The sequence below is a fragment of the Camarhynchus parvulus genome, chromosome 8 (assembly GCF_901933205.1).
Source record: "Camarhynchus parvulus chromosome 8, STF_HiC, whole genome shotgun sequence".
Lineage (NCBI taxonomy): Eukaryota > Metazoa > Chordata > Aves > Passeriformes > Thraupidae > Camarhynchus > Camarhynchus parvulus.
In genome coordinates, this window is record NC_044578.1 from 11,733,827 (window position 1) to 11,746,826 (window position 13,000).

At 38.1% G+C, this 13,000-nt stretch overlaps 1 protein-coding gene across 2 annotated transcripts in view; it reads left to right on the forward strand.

The window, feature by feature from the left end:
* MIGA1 (mitoguardin 1) overlaps positions 1-13,000 on the forward strand; it is a 34,922-nt gene that overhangs the window by 12,510 nt on the left and 9,412 nt on the right. For both annotated transcript variants that reach the window (XM_030953755.1, XM_030953756.1), the window contains exon 8: positions 8,808-8,908. In XM_030953755.1, coding sequence (XP_030809615.1) covers positions 8,808-8,908 — 101 coding nt within the window. The remainder of the gene's footprint in view (positions 1-8,807; positions 8,909-13,000) is intronic.

Consider the following 13,000-nt stretch of genomic DNA (forward strand, 5'->3'; position numbering starts at 1 on the left):
ACCTTCTTTTTGAGTAAAGTAATCATTTTCCTCACGTGTCAGAGCTTGAATTAATAACTGCTTGCCTGCATTTTGAAAAGTTATATAAAAGTGGAAAATGGCCTCCAAATGCAGGAGGTTTTTGTTGTTTTTTTTATTTATTTCTCCTCTCTCATGTTTTTGTGATACATTCTTAACAAGTTATAATTTGCAAATTCTTTTTCTTACTAGAAAAGGTGTACATGCACTTAACTTCTATTAGTTTGTATATATTGTGAGTATAAATGTTCTAGAGGTAGGAAAAATCAGATGGCAAGGAGTGAGGGTGGGATAAGTGTTTATTTTTCTTGCTGGAGTACTGGCAGTGTGAGGTTATATAAACTGATGATCAGGAACATGTTTTGGTCCATAGGGCCAATTCCTCTTTTAGAATTTCACTGAAAACAATCTCTTTTTGCATTGCAGTGTGCTTTTAAGAGAGGCTTGTCTGAAACATTTTTGGGCAAAATGAAGAAAAGTGAGCCAGAACAGGCTCAGGGAGATAAAGGCAGTGATAGTTCAGAATTTGAAGAGACTTCCAAGGAAATCAACTCTCTTGGCTTGGTAGCTTAGTCTTGGAAGTGCAGAAACAACACTTTGAGCTTTCCAATTGCTTTGGCGCTCAATATCAAAATGGAATATTGACACAATCATAAAATCAGCAAATACAGATCTCTGCACTATAGTTTTATTAATTCACTAGTTAGAACTAAAATAGATACACTTCTGTCTGCAGTATATTTTCAAGGACTTGAAATTAAAACATTGTGTGCATGTGGACATACCCAAAAACTAAGAACTTTTCTTAATGAATGTGTCTACTATGTTTAAATCTTGCTGCCCTTTAAGTGGAAGACTGTGACCCGTCAAGGTGGCATAAAAGGTTGTGGTATATCCACACAGCACAGTCTTCAAGAATTGCTGTTGACAGGATTTGTTACCTAGCATGAGCCATGCCCCATCACTACACCTTTGCGCATTTATTTGCCAAGCATTTCGTTTGGGGTGTCATTTTTTTTTAGTTGTTTACCCTATAACTGGAAGGCTCAAGTAGCTTGTGTAAGCATTTCATTCCTAATGGTCTTTTAATATCTTACAATTTTCTTAAACTTCTGTTTCAGCTTGAAATGCTTCAGAGTTGAAACTATGTGGGAGTAAATTTATTTTTGTGGAAAGTTACAGCAAAAGTGAACAATAACAATGGAAGGAGCAAAATTATTTACTTATGTGTCATTTTTCTCTCATGCATCTATTTGTGCAGTTAATTGCTAAAACTCTTAGCAAAAGTAACTGGTTTTGAGATGTGTCTGATTTCCCTTTTGATGGTTCAAACTACAGGGTGTTTTTTAAATAAATTACTGTCTCCAGTTCTCTGTGAGATATCTGGACTGTGCACATGTCCCACCTTACCTAATGATCCAGTTTTGTAGCAAAGAGCTGTGGTGTAACTGATTCAAGAGCACATGTCGATCACACCAGGCTTTATTCTCTCTCCTGCTATTTAAAGCTGCCCTTGTTCTACATGGAGAAAGGCTGTGAGTATTTAAAGGTAAATGTATGCATATTTCCACATGGCTTGGCACTGATTAGCAGCTGCTCAAACAGATGCCGTTAAAGTTGCTGTCTAGTCAATGTATTAGTTATCTGTGGTAAACCAGAGTAAGGGAAAATAAAGCAAAGCTTGAATAACAAAGAATGTACATAGCTTAGGTGATTGGCTCAGGTTGCTCTAATAATTACTTGCATTATGATTCAAGCATTAATATGTTACTAATGCATTTGGCAACCTTATAGTGTTATTAATTTGGTTTTTTAGTTTAAGTTTGATAATTGGTCTTATTTAGTAAACTAAAGATTCAGAACTCTACATAGAGTACAACCTTATAAGGATTCTTATCTCATTCCTTCCCATTGTTGGGGACAAGTGGAATACAAGTAGGTCCCAGTCAGTGAGGGACTCCAGATATTCTTTAAGTCTTATTGCTTAAAGTTAAGCATATGTCTTAGAAATTTAAGTTGTTAAACCATATCTGTGTGCAGCTGGGTTTGCAGAAGCCAGTCACATTCCTGAGCAGTGTCACTGTAGACTGCAGTGTTGTGTTAAATAGTTCTGCCCTGAAATTGAAGGGAACACTGAGATTATTAGGCTGTTCTTACAGAGCTTTTCTGTGTCAAACATTCTGAATACAGAGTCTGAGCCCAAAACACAAATGTATGTCTGCATCTGTTGATGTTTATTTTACTGAGGATCACCAGCTGTATAGCTGGTTCTGTCTTAGTCTGATAATTCAGGGATGAGAAGGTATCAGATTTTTCTGATACTGTCTTCATACATGTAAGTGGAATTATCAACTGCTGGGCAGCATATGTTTCTTTTAATGGAAGAACAAATGAATGTGTGGGTTCCTTTTGTCAGGCTGTCTTTCTTGCTTTGAAATGTCAGCATCCCTCCCCAGAAAAACCTCCCCAGAAATCTTAGCTTGACAAGATCATCTTGGATGGTCCCATACTCTTATGCTGTGTCCAGCAAAGTAGTTTTTATGCCAGAATACTACAGTGTTTGCTCTTTTGAGTTTCGTATAACATGTTAAGAAACTGATTTGGAAAAAAAGTAATTGAAGATACAATTAGAAACACCACAAGTTTCAGGAGCTGAGCAACAGTTGCTGGTTATTATTGTCCCTTTTCATCATTACGTGTGGTAATATCTCTCTGAAGAAATGCATAGTGGGAAAGGCAAGAAGGGGGCAATGAACTGCCTTGGAAAAAAGGAAGGAATACTCTTGGTAATGCACTGGTACAAACATCCTGCTTTTAAGTGCCCACTGACTCACAAGTGTGGAAGAACTGAGACCAAAGGGAGAAATTCATTTACTTTTGAGACTCCTCTGTCAGTCTGGTGAGAGGACCTTTCTACCTAACCTGCTTATGGAGGCCTCTGGCATAGGAAAGGTACTGAAGGTAGTAATTTCTAGATGTGGAAGCCTGAAAGTTAACCTTGTACTTCCTTCTTCTCTAAATATGACATTGCATCTTCAATCTGCTCTGCATCCCCATGAGTTAATGTACTATCACACTGAATGGGGTTGAACAGACCATTCCATTGTCACTAGAAGGTGGCTGTACAAGAATAGCAGTAGGTTGCACTTGGTTCGGAGATGTGAAGAGCTGAGAAAAGGCAGTGACGTTTAAATCTGGTGACTGAGGTGTCTGGCAGGCTCCACAGGGCTGTGCTGTAAAGCCTGGGGCTTCAAAGTCTCAGCTTTGAAATAAGCAGCGCTGGAATTCAAACTGGTCTTTGCTGTGGACAGCAGAGATGTGGTGCTTTCTGAACTGCAGGAGAATGGAGTGCCCCTGTGAGGAGGGGTGACAACTTTGTGCTGCACATCCACCCAAACAGACTCTGTCTGGATTAGACAACTGAGTAAACTTCATTTGGTTGCCAAATCTTTTTTCTCAAATCATATCAATGTACAGAAGCTGTTACCTGAACTATTGAACTTGAAAGCAGTAGAGTGCTCAGAAGCAAAACTTTTCTATAAAGAATAGGGATTGAAACCTTAAAATCAGGGAAGATATTTAGGTTCAGAATAAAGAAATTGTGAAAAAATGTAACGCTGTATAAGAGTAGAATCATATAATGTGCAGTTGTGAATCAGTGTTTACATTTTCAGTGAAATGAAAGGCTGTGTGATAGGGAGAGACCTCTCAGTGACGTAGTTTACACAAGATACACGTCTCAAATCTGCTTTGAGATCATATGTCTGTAAAGCAGAAAGCCAGAGAGGTAAATCAGAGAGAAAAACACATGCATACATCTATTTTGCGTTTACTAAGCTGATTTCTCAGCTGTCAGTACACATGATGTGTTAATTCAGGGTATAAAGTACATATCAGATACTGCTTTGTTTTCTTAAAATTCAGATTTTAGCAACATAGCACCGTGTGTGTTCATTCTGCCTCTTCCTTGAGATTGTAGAGTTTCTCATGATGAGGTCTTTCCATTTTGAAATGTTGGTTTTACAATAAATCCTGCTATGATGATTCAGACACAGCTTATAGAGAATATGGCCAGCTTTCACAGGCCATATTCTCTATAATAAAATTATATTTTTAGCCTTTGGTATTTTCTTTGCTTAAAAAGAAATATCAACTATCAGAAAATATTCCAACTCTGTTATCAATATTATGGAAGAATGCTTTACCAGATTTAAATCCTGAAATAATAATTTCATTTATCACCATTCCAGAATATCAAATTTATATAGTATTTCCTAATACTTTTCTGTAATTTGATGTACCTGTGTGCATGGATTATGGGAAATAAATTGAACTTACATTCCTTTCTCAGGTACACTTGATTTTTACATGGAGAGACTAAAATGATTACACATGTAATTTTGTGCTGTTTATTTACCTTTGCAGAATGAAAGCAATAGGATATAAATGCAATAGCCATGTTGTTTTGTTTTATACACCATTAAATATGGTATTCTGCAGATAATATAACTTTATGGACAAAGTCAGCATCTTGAATGTCTGAAAATAGTCAGACTATTATCAACATCACAGAAATTGTTATTATTTCTTTCCAAAGTATTTGGAGAAATCTCTTGAAGATTATGAGATTATTTTAGGCAAACTGCTTCTTTTTCCAGATGACAATTAATTCAGCTTTTAGTCAGCTGTAGTACTTTTGTCTTAAGAATAACATCCAAGTGATACAGAACACAGTGACTGAACAACATCTTGGGTTTTGCATAATGATGATTAGGTGAGAACCCAGTGCCCCTGAAAATGGACTTTTTTATACCTATATGAGTGTGTTTTAAGTAGAAGGCTTTTATGTGAGCCCTGAATATTATAGTTGTGCTTGGAAATAGTTATGAAAGCTCTGTTAAGTCAACTTTTTCCAAGGAAGTAAGATTTGGCTCTCTATTCACACATAAGCAGAAGATTATTCCCTGCATGAAAACTACTGAGGTTTCTGTTAAGGATGTTATTTGAAGGCTCAGCAGTAAACTCAGCCACAGCTTACCTTGACAAAGGTCTGTGAGCACCGAAGGCTGCGATTGTATTCTTTTTATAAATATGAAAGCAGTGAATTTTACATGATGTAAAATTCACTGCTTTCTGGGTGCATCCTGTAAGACTTCATGTAGTGCTTTAGCAGCTACTTGGTAGAAGTGATGATCAGCACTCTCAGAATTATCACTATTTATAAATGTAAATAAAGCTGCTTTTGGATGTTTCAGCAAGTGGTGACAAACCACTGTGCCACTTGCGACTAGCTAGAAGACTGTGGCACACTCTCATGGAACTGAACTGATTCATGCTGCTGTCTGAACTGGATTATTGTAATTCCTTTCACTGGACAGGACGCCACATATCGAAGGGCTCTGAGCATACAGTGGGCTGGCAGAACACTGGGCCCCTGCTGCTCTGAGGGTACCATGACTTTTCATAAGTGGTTCCTTTGCAAGGCTTTTCCTCTTCAGACTCTGTAAAGTTTCTACTTTCTCATCCTGCTTTCCTGCTTGTGATGTATTAACTGCATTAATTTTCCACTGAAGTGCGATGGTTGGGCAGAATAGGGAACCATGATTTTAATGGTGGTACTTGGTACTAAAGTCTGTAACTCCTAGTGAGTTCTTTACTAGTGGGTAAGTGCTTTCCTTTTTTAAATGTGTCAGCTAAGTGCCAAACTCGCTTGTGAACTCCTGCCATGCTTCATTCAGGATTTGTAGGAAGATAACATGGAAACAGTTTTCAGAGTTCTAAAATGTTATGTGAAGGTGAATGCTTCCCAGTTGAATACTAAAAAGCTGATTTCTGTGCAGTTATGAAGGTCAGATGTTGCTCTGAGAGTTTAGGGGGTTAGCTCTGTGCTCTGTCTTACTGTGAAAACCTACCAGAACAAAAACAATTATTCTGGATTAGTACTTTGTAAATAGATGTGAAAATAGCTTGGTTCTGGTCTTTTTTCTTTAATCTTGTTTAGTTTTAAATAGATAGTTGTTTGCAAAACCTTATAAAGCTAGGAGTAATTTCACAAGCTTTAGCAGTCCTCCATCTTGTTCAATGTTTTAACACCGTAATAATATAATTTAATGACCATAGATACATTTTAAGGCACTACAATCAAGATCCATGATTGTAACATCTGAAACTCTACTTCATCCTCTTTACAAATATAAGTGAACCCAAAATAACTCCTTGGCTCCTCAAATAGGTGAAGTATATTTGAAGCTCACATACTTGCTAGTACTCCCCTCCTGAAGTTATTAGAGTCCATAAGAAGTAGGGATGAGTGTGTGAGCAGTTGCAGGCACTGGTGGGTGAGTTCCTCTTGCAGCTGTTCATTCCAGGAGTCTCTTTGCGCCACTGTCTCTTTTTTTTCGTGTTCTTGTGTCTAAGAATGTTCTGCTGGTACTTGCTTGGTATGTACTCCAGCTGTAACTTCATTTTCACCCTAGTGAAATTCCATGGTGAATTTTCATAAGAGCATGCTCCCTTCATGGCCTGGGTATTGATAAGCACCTGCTTGGCTAAGGATGTTTTAGGGTATTAGGGTGGTGCTGGCCTGAAAGTCAGAAATAGCTGACAAGGCTGTTTGGTTTTCTTTAGGGAGGCTGTGCTTTGTGTGTACGTATCACTTGCCAAAGGTATTATTTCACTCAGCATTTCCAACCTTATTTTTAATCTTTTTCTTCCTCATAAAATGCAAATTTCGTGTCTTTTTCTGTAGCAGTGAGATTTTTTTTTGAGATTTTTTTTTTTGAGTGAAAACACAGATACTCCATATTCAACTGATTAACATGTTAAAAGCATACTGGCTTGGTGATAGTTTTAGGCCATATTAGAAAACTTGGAATTATGACTTTTTCAACAAAGATAGATTAAATTAGAATTTTATTAACTCTAGAGCTTCATGTAGTCTATAACAGGATGAATGCAAGATCTATGGAAGAACCCCTGATTCTGTGTTGTTCTGGGCTGTGATTCCTTCGCTTACACCAATTTTTTTTTTAATGTATGTGGAATACATTTTAGTTAAACAGCATTGTTCCCATTTATATGTAATCAACCACATAACCCAGAGTTAAATTATTTAGAATCAGTCTGGGGATATGTTCTTGTTATTGAGCTATAAAGTCACATATAACAATAAAAGCAGCTTTGGCAAAAGGAGAGGTTGAAAAAAGGAGAGCCAAAAAATCTGCCGTCTATAGATGCCTGTACTACCCTGGGTTTAGCAGTATTATTGCAAGTTCAGCAAACTCTTATGTGAAAAAGTGATATTAGAAAATCATCTAATGTAATATTAGAAGAGAATTAATGCAAATAATGAGTTAGAAATAAGAAAGAAACATCATGTTACCTATGTACTCTAAGCAGACCTCAAGCTAGTGCTTTACAAACCACAGTTTGCTTTTCTGTTCCAGTATTTCAGATTTCAGAATGTGATTGTTTCTTGACCAGCTTCTAAGCTCCAGTACTTTTCCTCTTGGTTTTAAGAGGTCAAAAGAAAGAAATAGTAAGAATGAGCTGAAAAAAATCAGACTTCATATGAATAGTGGTGAAGTCGCGATTGCAATTTGCCTAACTCGCTCTAGTAAAATCTTTGTCCAAACTCTGAATCATTTTTCCCCTCAGTGAATATTCCCAAAGACAGATATTTGTTCTGTGCAGTTTTTGAGCTGTCATTCCAAGTCCATAACTAATAAAACCATAACAACCACCGAAGTAATGGTTAAGTAATGTGGCTTTGTAGCATTGCAAGTGATGAGTAAACCATCCCAGTAAATTGGCGTTTGGCCACTCCGCTGTGTAATGGAGTTTTTAGTGAAGTAGTGCCTTAGCAACAAGCCTGGATGACATTGGGTAGCTGGTTGCTGCTGACTCTTGGAGATAAAACAGGCTTTTAGGAACACATGTGTAATGTCTGAAGGTAAAGTAACCCAAAATAAATATATCTGCTCTACTGGGAATGTAAGATGGGTTACATCAAGCCAAAGTCTGACTTACCGACTTACGAATTTAATCCTTCTGTGAAAGTGTTTTTATATGGTGAAAATAAAACCATCCCAGAAGTGCAAGAGTTGAAATCTGGGAATAAAGTAAAGCAGAACTGAGAGAAACTGTATTGCAGAAGATTTTAAGAAAAAATAACAGTTATTTTAAAGGCTTTAAGAATTCTAGTACTGTAGGGAATACTTCTGGATGTGTTATTTCAATGAAGAAGCTTTTTGAGGAAAGAGGATGCAGTGAAGATGAAAAGCTTCACTTGCTCTCAGGAGGAACCAGCAAGTGAAAAAAGGCATGAAAAGTAGAAAGTGAAGCAAATTCAAGTAAAAGTAAAATGTGGTGGTGGTTTTTTATTAATAAACTTTTATTTAGAAAAATAAAAGTGGTGGCTAGAGTATGGAGCAGTTTGTTACATAACACAGCCAAGTCAAAAACTTGACTGAGGATCTAGATCCATGTAACAAAGTCATATCATAAGATAAAGAGATCATCAGTAGTCTGTAAAAGAAAAGCCAAAACCTTGGCCAAGTCTTTTTGTCTTCTTCCAGTTCATTGTGGATGATATTTGAAAATCCACTTTAAAGGCAGAAAAACAGTCACATTTATATGTGTTAGTAGTTCATAAAAGAATTTACTCTTACAGTAGTATAACATTGTGCCTTCCAAATGAAATACTGTGTTAAAGTACACATGAAACACATTTTCAAGACTTAAGTGGAATTTTCTGATTGTCTAATAAACTTTTTTTTTTAATTTTAAAGATAAAAACACAGACATTACTGTAAAGGATAATGGAGATGATTTCTGCCTTCGAGATACATTAAGCATTGCATCCACAGATTCCTTTGTTTCCACAGCTGAGGTAAGACTCTTAAAGATTGCTTTTTTAAAGATTTATTGATCTATTTCAACAGTGAACAGAAGAATCCTTATTTTTTGCTAATCATTGTGAGCAAAAATATATTTCTCTTGTGGAGGAAAGAAAGAGCTTTTCCAGGCTTCATTGGACCCAGTTGTTTTGGGTTTATTTTTGTGTACTGGCATAATGCATCCCCAACTCCTCCTAAATAGAAGTTGCTTTTGAAAAACAGATCACATTTTCATGAGTGAAGAAGCAGTCAGTTGAGGCTATAGTAGTTCCTTTCACCATGATTTATATTTTTCTGTTCTTTTTTCCTATGGCTTTACCATACTATAAAGATGTATGAAGAAGGCTTTGTATTGTTTAGACCTGGAGGGGTTTTTTTTGGGAGGAAATGATAAGAAATTGACAGCTACCTCTTTCAGCACGTTCCATGCACAATATGAAGGCACCAGGTTGAGCTGTTGCTCTGTTGTTGCACTGGGATGAAATGGCTTAGCAGGAACCAGAGGTGTGAGACTGCTCTGGAGCCCTGGGCTGAGCTGGGGGGAGCTTGTGTGGCTGTGCGGGTGTGCAGGGACCCCACAGCTCCCTGCAGCCACCACGGGGAGGGACCTTGGGCTGGCAGTGACAGTCCCTGGAGGTGCGGTGGGGCTGCCAGGGGACCTCCTGTCTGGCCACACTGGGAAGCATCCTTGGCAACGTAAAGAACTTGATCTAACTCTAATCCTGTGGGATAAGGGCACAAAGGACACGTGGTAATCTCTGGGTTACAGAGCTGGAGTCTGCTACAGCTCCCTTGAAATATTTGAAAGAGACTCAAGAGCAGTGACACACTTACTTGAATGAGGAATATCTCCTTCTGTAGTCTCTGGGGAGCTGAAGTGATCTTGACTAGCACTCTACTCCAAAAAACAGGAGAGGCAGTTGGCCTCAAAAGATCCATTTTGTGATAGATATTGCTCTCATATACACACCACAACTAAGCTACTGAAGTCAGTTGCAAAAAGAAAGAATTGCACACACATTCTTTGCAATTGTTTTGACCGTCTCTTATGGGGTTTGTTTTTTCCATAACACAGTTACCTTGATTTAGTAATTCGCATTAAATAGTGATTTCCTTGATTTAGTAACTCACATTAAGTTGTGGTGCCTAGCATCCATTCCTAACGAGGACTGTATCCATAGAGACTGGTTACTCTTTGTGAGGATGGGAACAGCCCCTTATGCTCATTTGTGCTGCTTGGCTTTAAAGAAAGGGAAAACCAACCAATCAACCAAGCAAACAGAAACCCCAGGATGTATCAGTGGAATCATCATCCTCTCCTGAAGCTATATTGTCCCAGTATCTGCAAAAAAAAATTGGAATCAAAATTGGACATGTAATTGTCTTTAAGTATCCTGAAAATATTCTCCACATTTTGATACATCAAAGCCACTTCTGTCAACTTGTTCTTCCAGGAAAAAGTTATGAAGATTTTCTCATCCTTTCCAGCTGTTCTAGTCTTTGCCAATAGAACAAACTCTCTTTTCTCAGATTTTATTGAAGAATCTAGTGAAGTTCTTAAGTGACAGAAGTCCTGAAGATTAATAGAACGTGAACAACTTGCAGTTTGGTGTTTAGGCCAGAGCAGCATCAATGTTCTGGGTTAAATGGGAGCCACTAGGCCTAAACTGCAGGGAGTTGTAGCTACAGGGCATCATCGTGTGGTGCAGGGAGAAGAAAGCTGTGAATTGGTGTTCTGGTACAAAACCACTGCTACCTTGATTTAATATTTTGTCCATCCTCAGGAGGGTGTGTGGTGGGGAAATGCTTCACCTTACAGCAATGAGAAGGAGCAGTAACAACTTCCCAGTGTATTCAGCTGTCAGTAGAGAACAGTAATTGCTTTGATTTAACAGGATTACAATTGACATACCAAATTCTTTTATTCTGGACATGATGACAAGTAGCTTCCTCTTGCTTATCTACTTCTTAATTTTTTTTTCTTGCACTAGGGAAACAGTGGAATATTTTAATTTAGGCTAAGAGGTCTGAGGCTTTTTCAGCTTCAGATTTGTCTCACCTAAGGGCCAAATAAGGCAGTTCCTTCATCATAAGCTCCCTGATTGCAGTTACAATTGTAGTAACTGTCCTAAACTCCGTGTCTTGATTGAAATGTTTAGCAAAATTTTTAAATCTGAAATTCATACATGTGTTTATACTGCTCTGTGATTATGCCCTACTGGAATTAATAATTTCACCTTCCAGGAAATTAGAACATGGCACCATTTTTTGTGGCCTCATCATGCTGCAAGCTCTGTGTTGACAGTTCCTTGGCTTCCTTCTACACTGTATCCTGTCCCAAGGAGCAGGACTAAGTATTTTGTGTGACTGATTTTGGAGACTGGGAACTGTGTTCATGTTTCAGTGCTGACACAGTCAGGTCAAATTTAGCTCCCTGCCTGCAGGAGAGAGAACATTCATAAAACAAGACGCAGATAGATGCTTGAATGGAAATTGATAGGGATACTGCTTAGGAGGCAACAAGAATGTCATGCTGTGTTATATTGGAACAAAATATAGGAAAGAGCTGTACAAAACTGGGACAGTTTGGCAGGGTTTGCATCACGTGCCCTTTTGATGAGCTCTACAGGATCGCAGGAGCAGAGCCAAAACTTTGTCTGGCTGTGGCTGGTGATCAAGAGGGTGCTGAGGATCACTCACTTGATGACTTCTCATACAGAGTTGTGCCTGTCTGGCACCTACAATATACACAGGTGCCTGAATCTTTATAAAGACAGTTTAGACACAGTTGCCATCCCCATGACCAGACAGGCTTCTATTCTTAAACACACTTAGGCTCTAGAAGCATTGCAGAAGGGGTGGTAAACATGACTGTTGCCCTAATTAAGTTATTAATACTACTGCTGTGATAAATAGTGGTATTTTCTTCCTCATTTGAGTCTGGCTGCCTTCAGCTTGTGTTGATGAGGGTTAGTATGCTTTTCACAGTCTTGCTTTCCCATCTACTGTGACCAAAATAGCTGCCACCTTTGGCAACAATGCAACAGTGAGTGTGCCAGATAAAGGCCTCTGCCCTCTCTTTCCTGGCTTCTTTTCCATCTTTCTAACAGAACCTCTTTCCTGCTCTCCCTGACAGTAAGCTTTGTTGCTGCTTCTTCCTTGTCAGTGCACATGCATTTATCATGTCTTGTTTTTATGTTTTGACTAGTACGAATCTGTAGGTCTATTATCAAAAAAACTTTGCTTTCCTTAGTGCAAAGCTTGGGAGATTTTTTAGGCTTGTGAATAAAGCATTTGCTGCTTTTTATCAGTAACAGCCTTCCTGTTTTCTTCCAGGCCTTAAGTGGAACACACCACTTCATCATTTCAACTTACTAAAATGCCATCCCAAAGGTTTTAGTTACTAATCACCATCACATCTTCCAACTCCCCAAACATGTTTCACTTTCATCCTGCAGCTACTTACGTTTTTTGAGGAAATCTTTTCTCTGAATGTCTTTATATTTCAAAGAGATTATCATCAGCTTTTTTAATATAGGGTAAACTTGATTTCTCACAATGTAAGGAATGCTGAATGTGCCAGTAAAGTGACCTCTCTATTAGGAGAAGCAAGCAAGAATTCCTGAAAGGTCTAGCATTGTTTATTTTTGTTACATTCATGTAGATGGTTATTTTGGTAGTCAACAAGGTCTTGATGCACAGCTGAGAATTTTTTCTATTTATTAGGAAACAACTTGTGCATGGCAAATAAAAGTACTGAGCCTGTTCCTCAAACCAAAGCAGTCAGAGCATCTCAGACCTAAAAATGATTGCAAGTGGCAAAGGTTTGATGCTTTAGAGCAATGATTTCAGCATCTCCTTACTGCAGATACAGCCCTAAAGCTGAATTGTCCAGAGAAAACCGATTAGCATCTGAACAATGTCCATGTTGCAATCTTCAGAGGCTGCCTGGTTAGACACAAGTTAGAACTACAAGCTTTGGAGTTTTGAAGAATGTGTTATTTTAACGTAATGACCTTAGGGCAGGCCATCAGAAATGTCCTTATGGTGGTCACCAACAGGTCTCTCCTTCCTGAGCCTTGAAT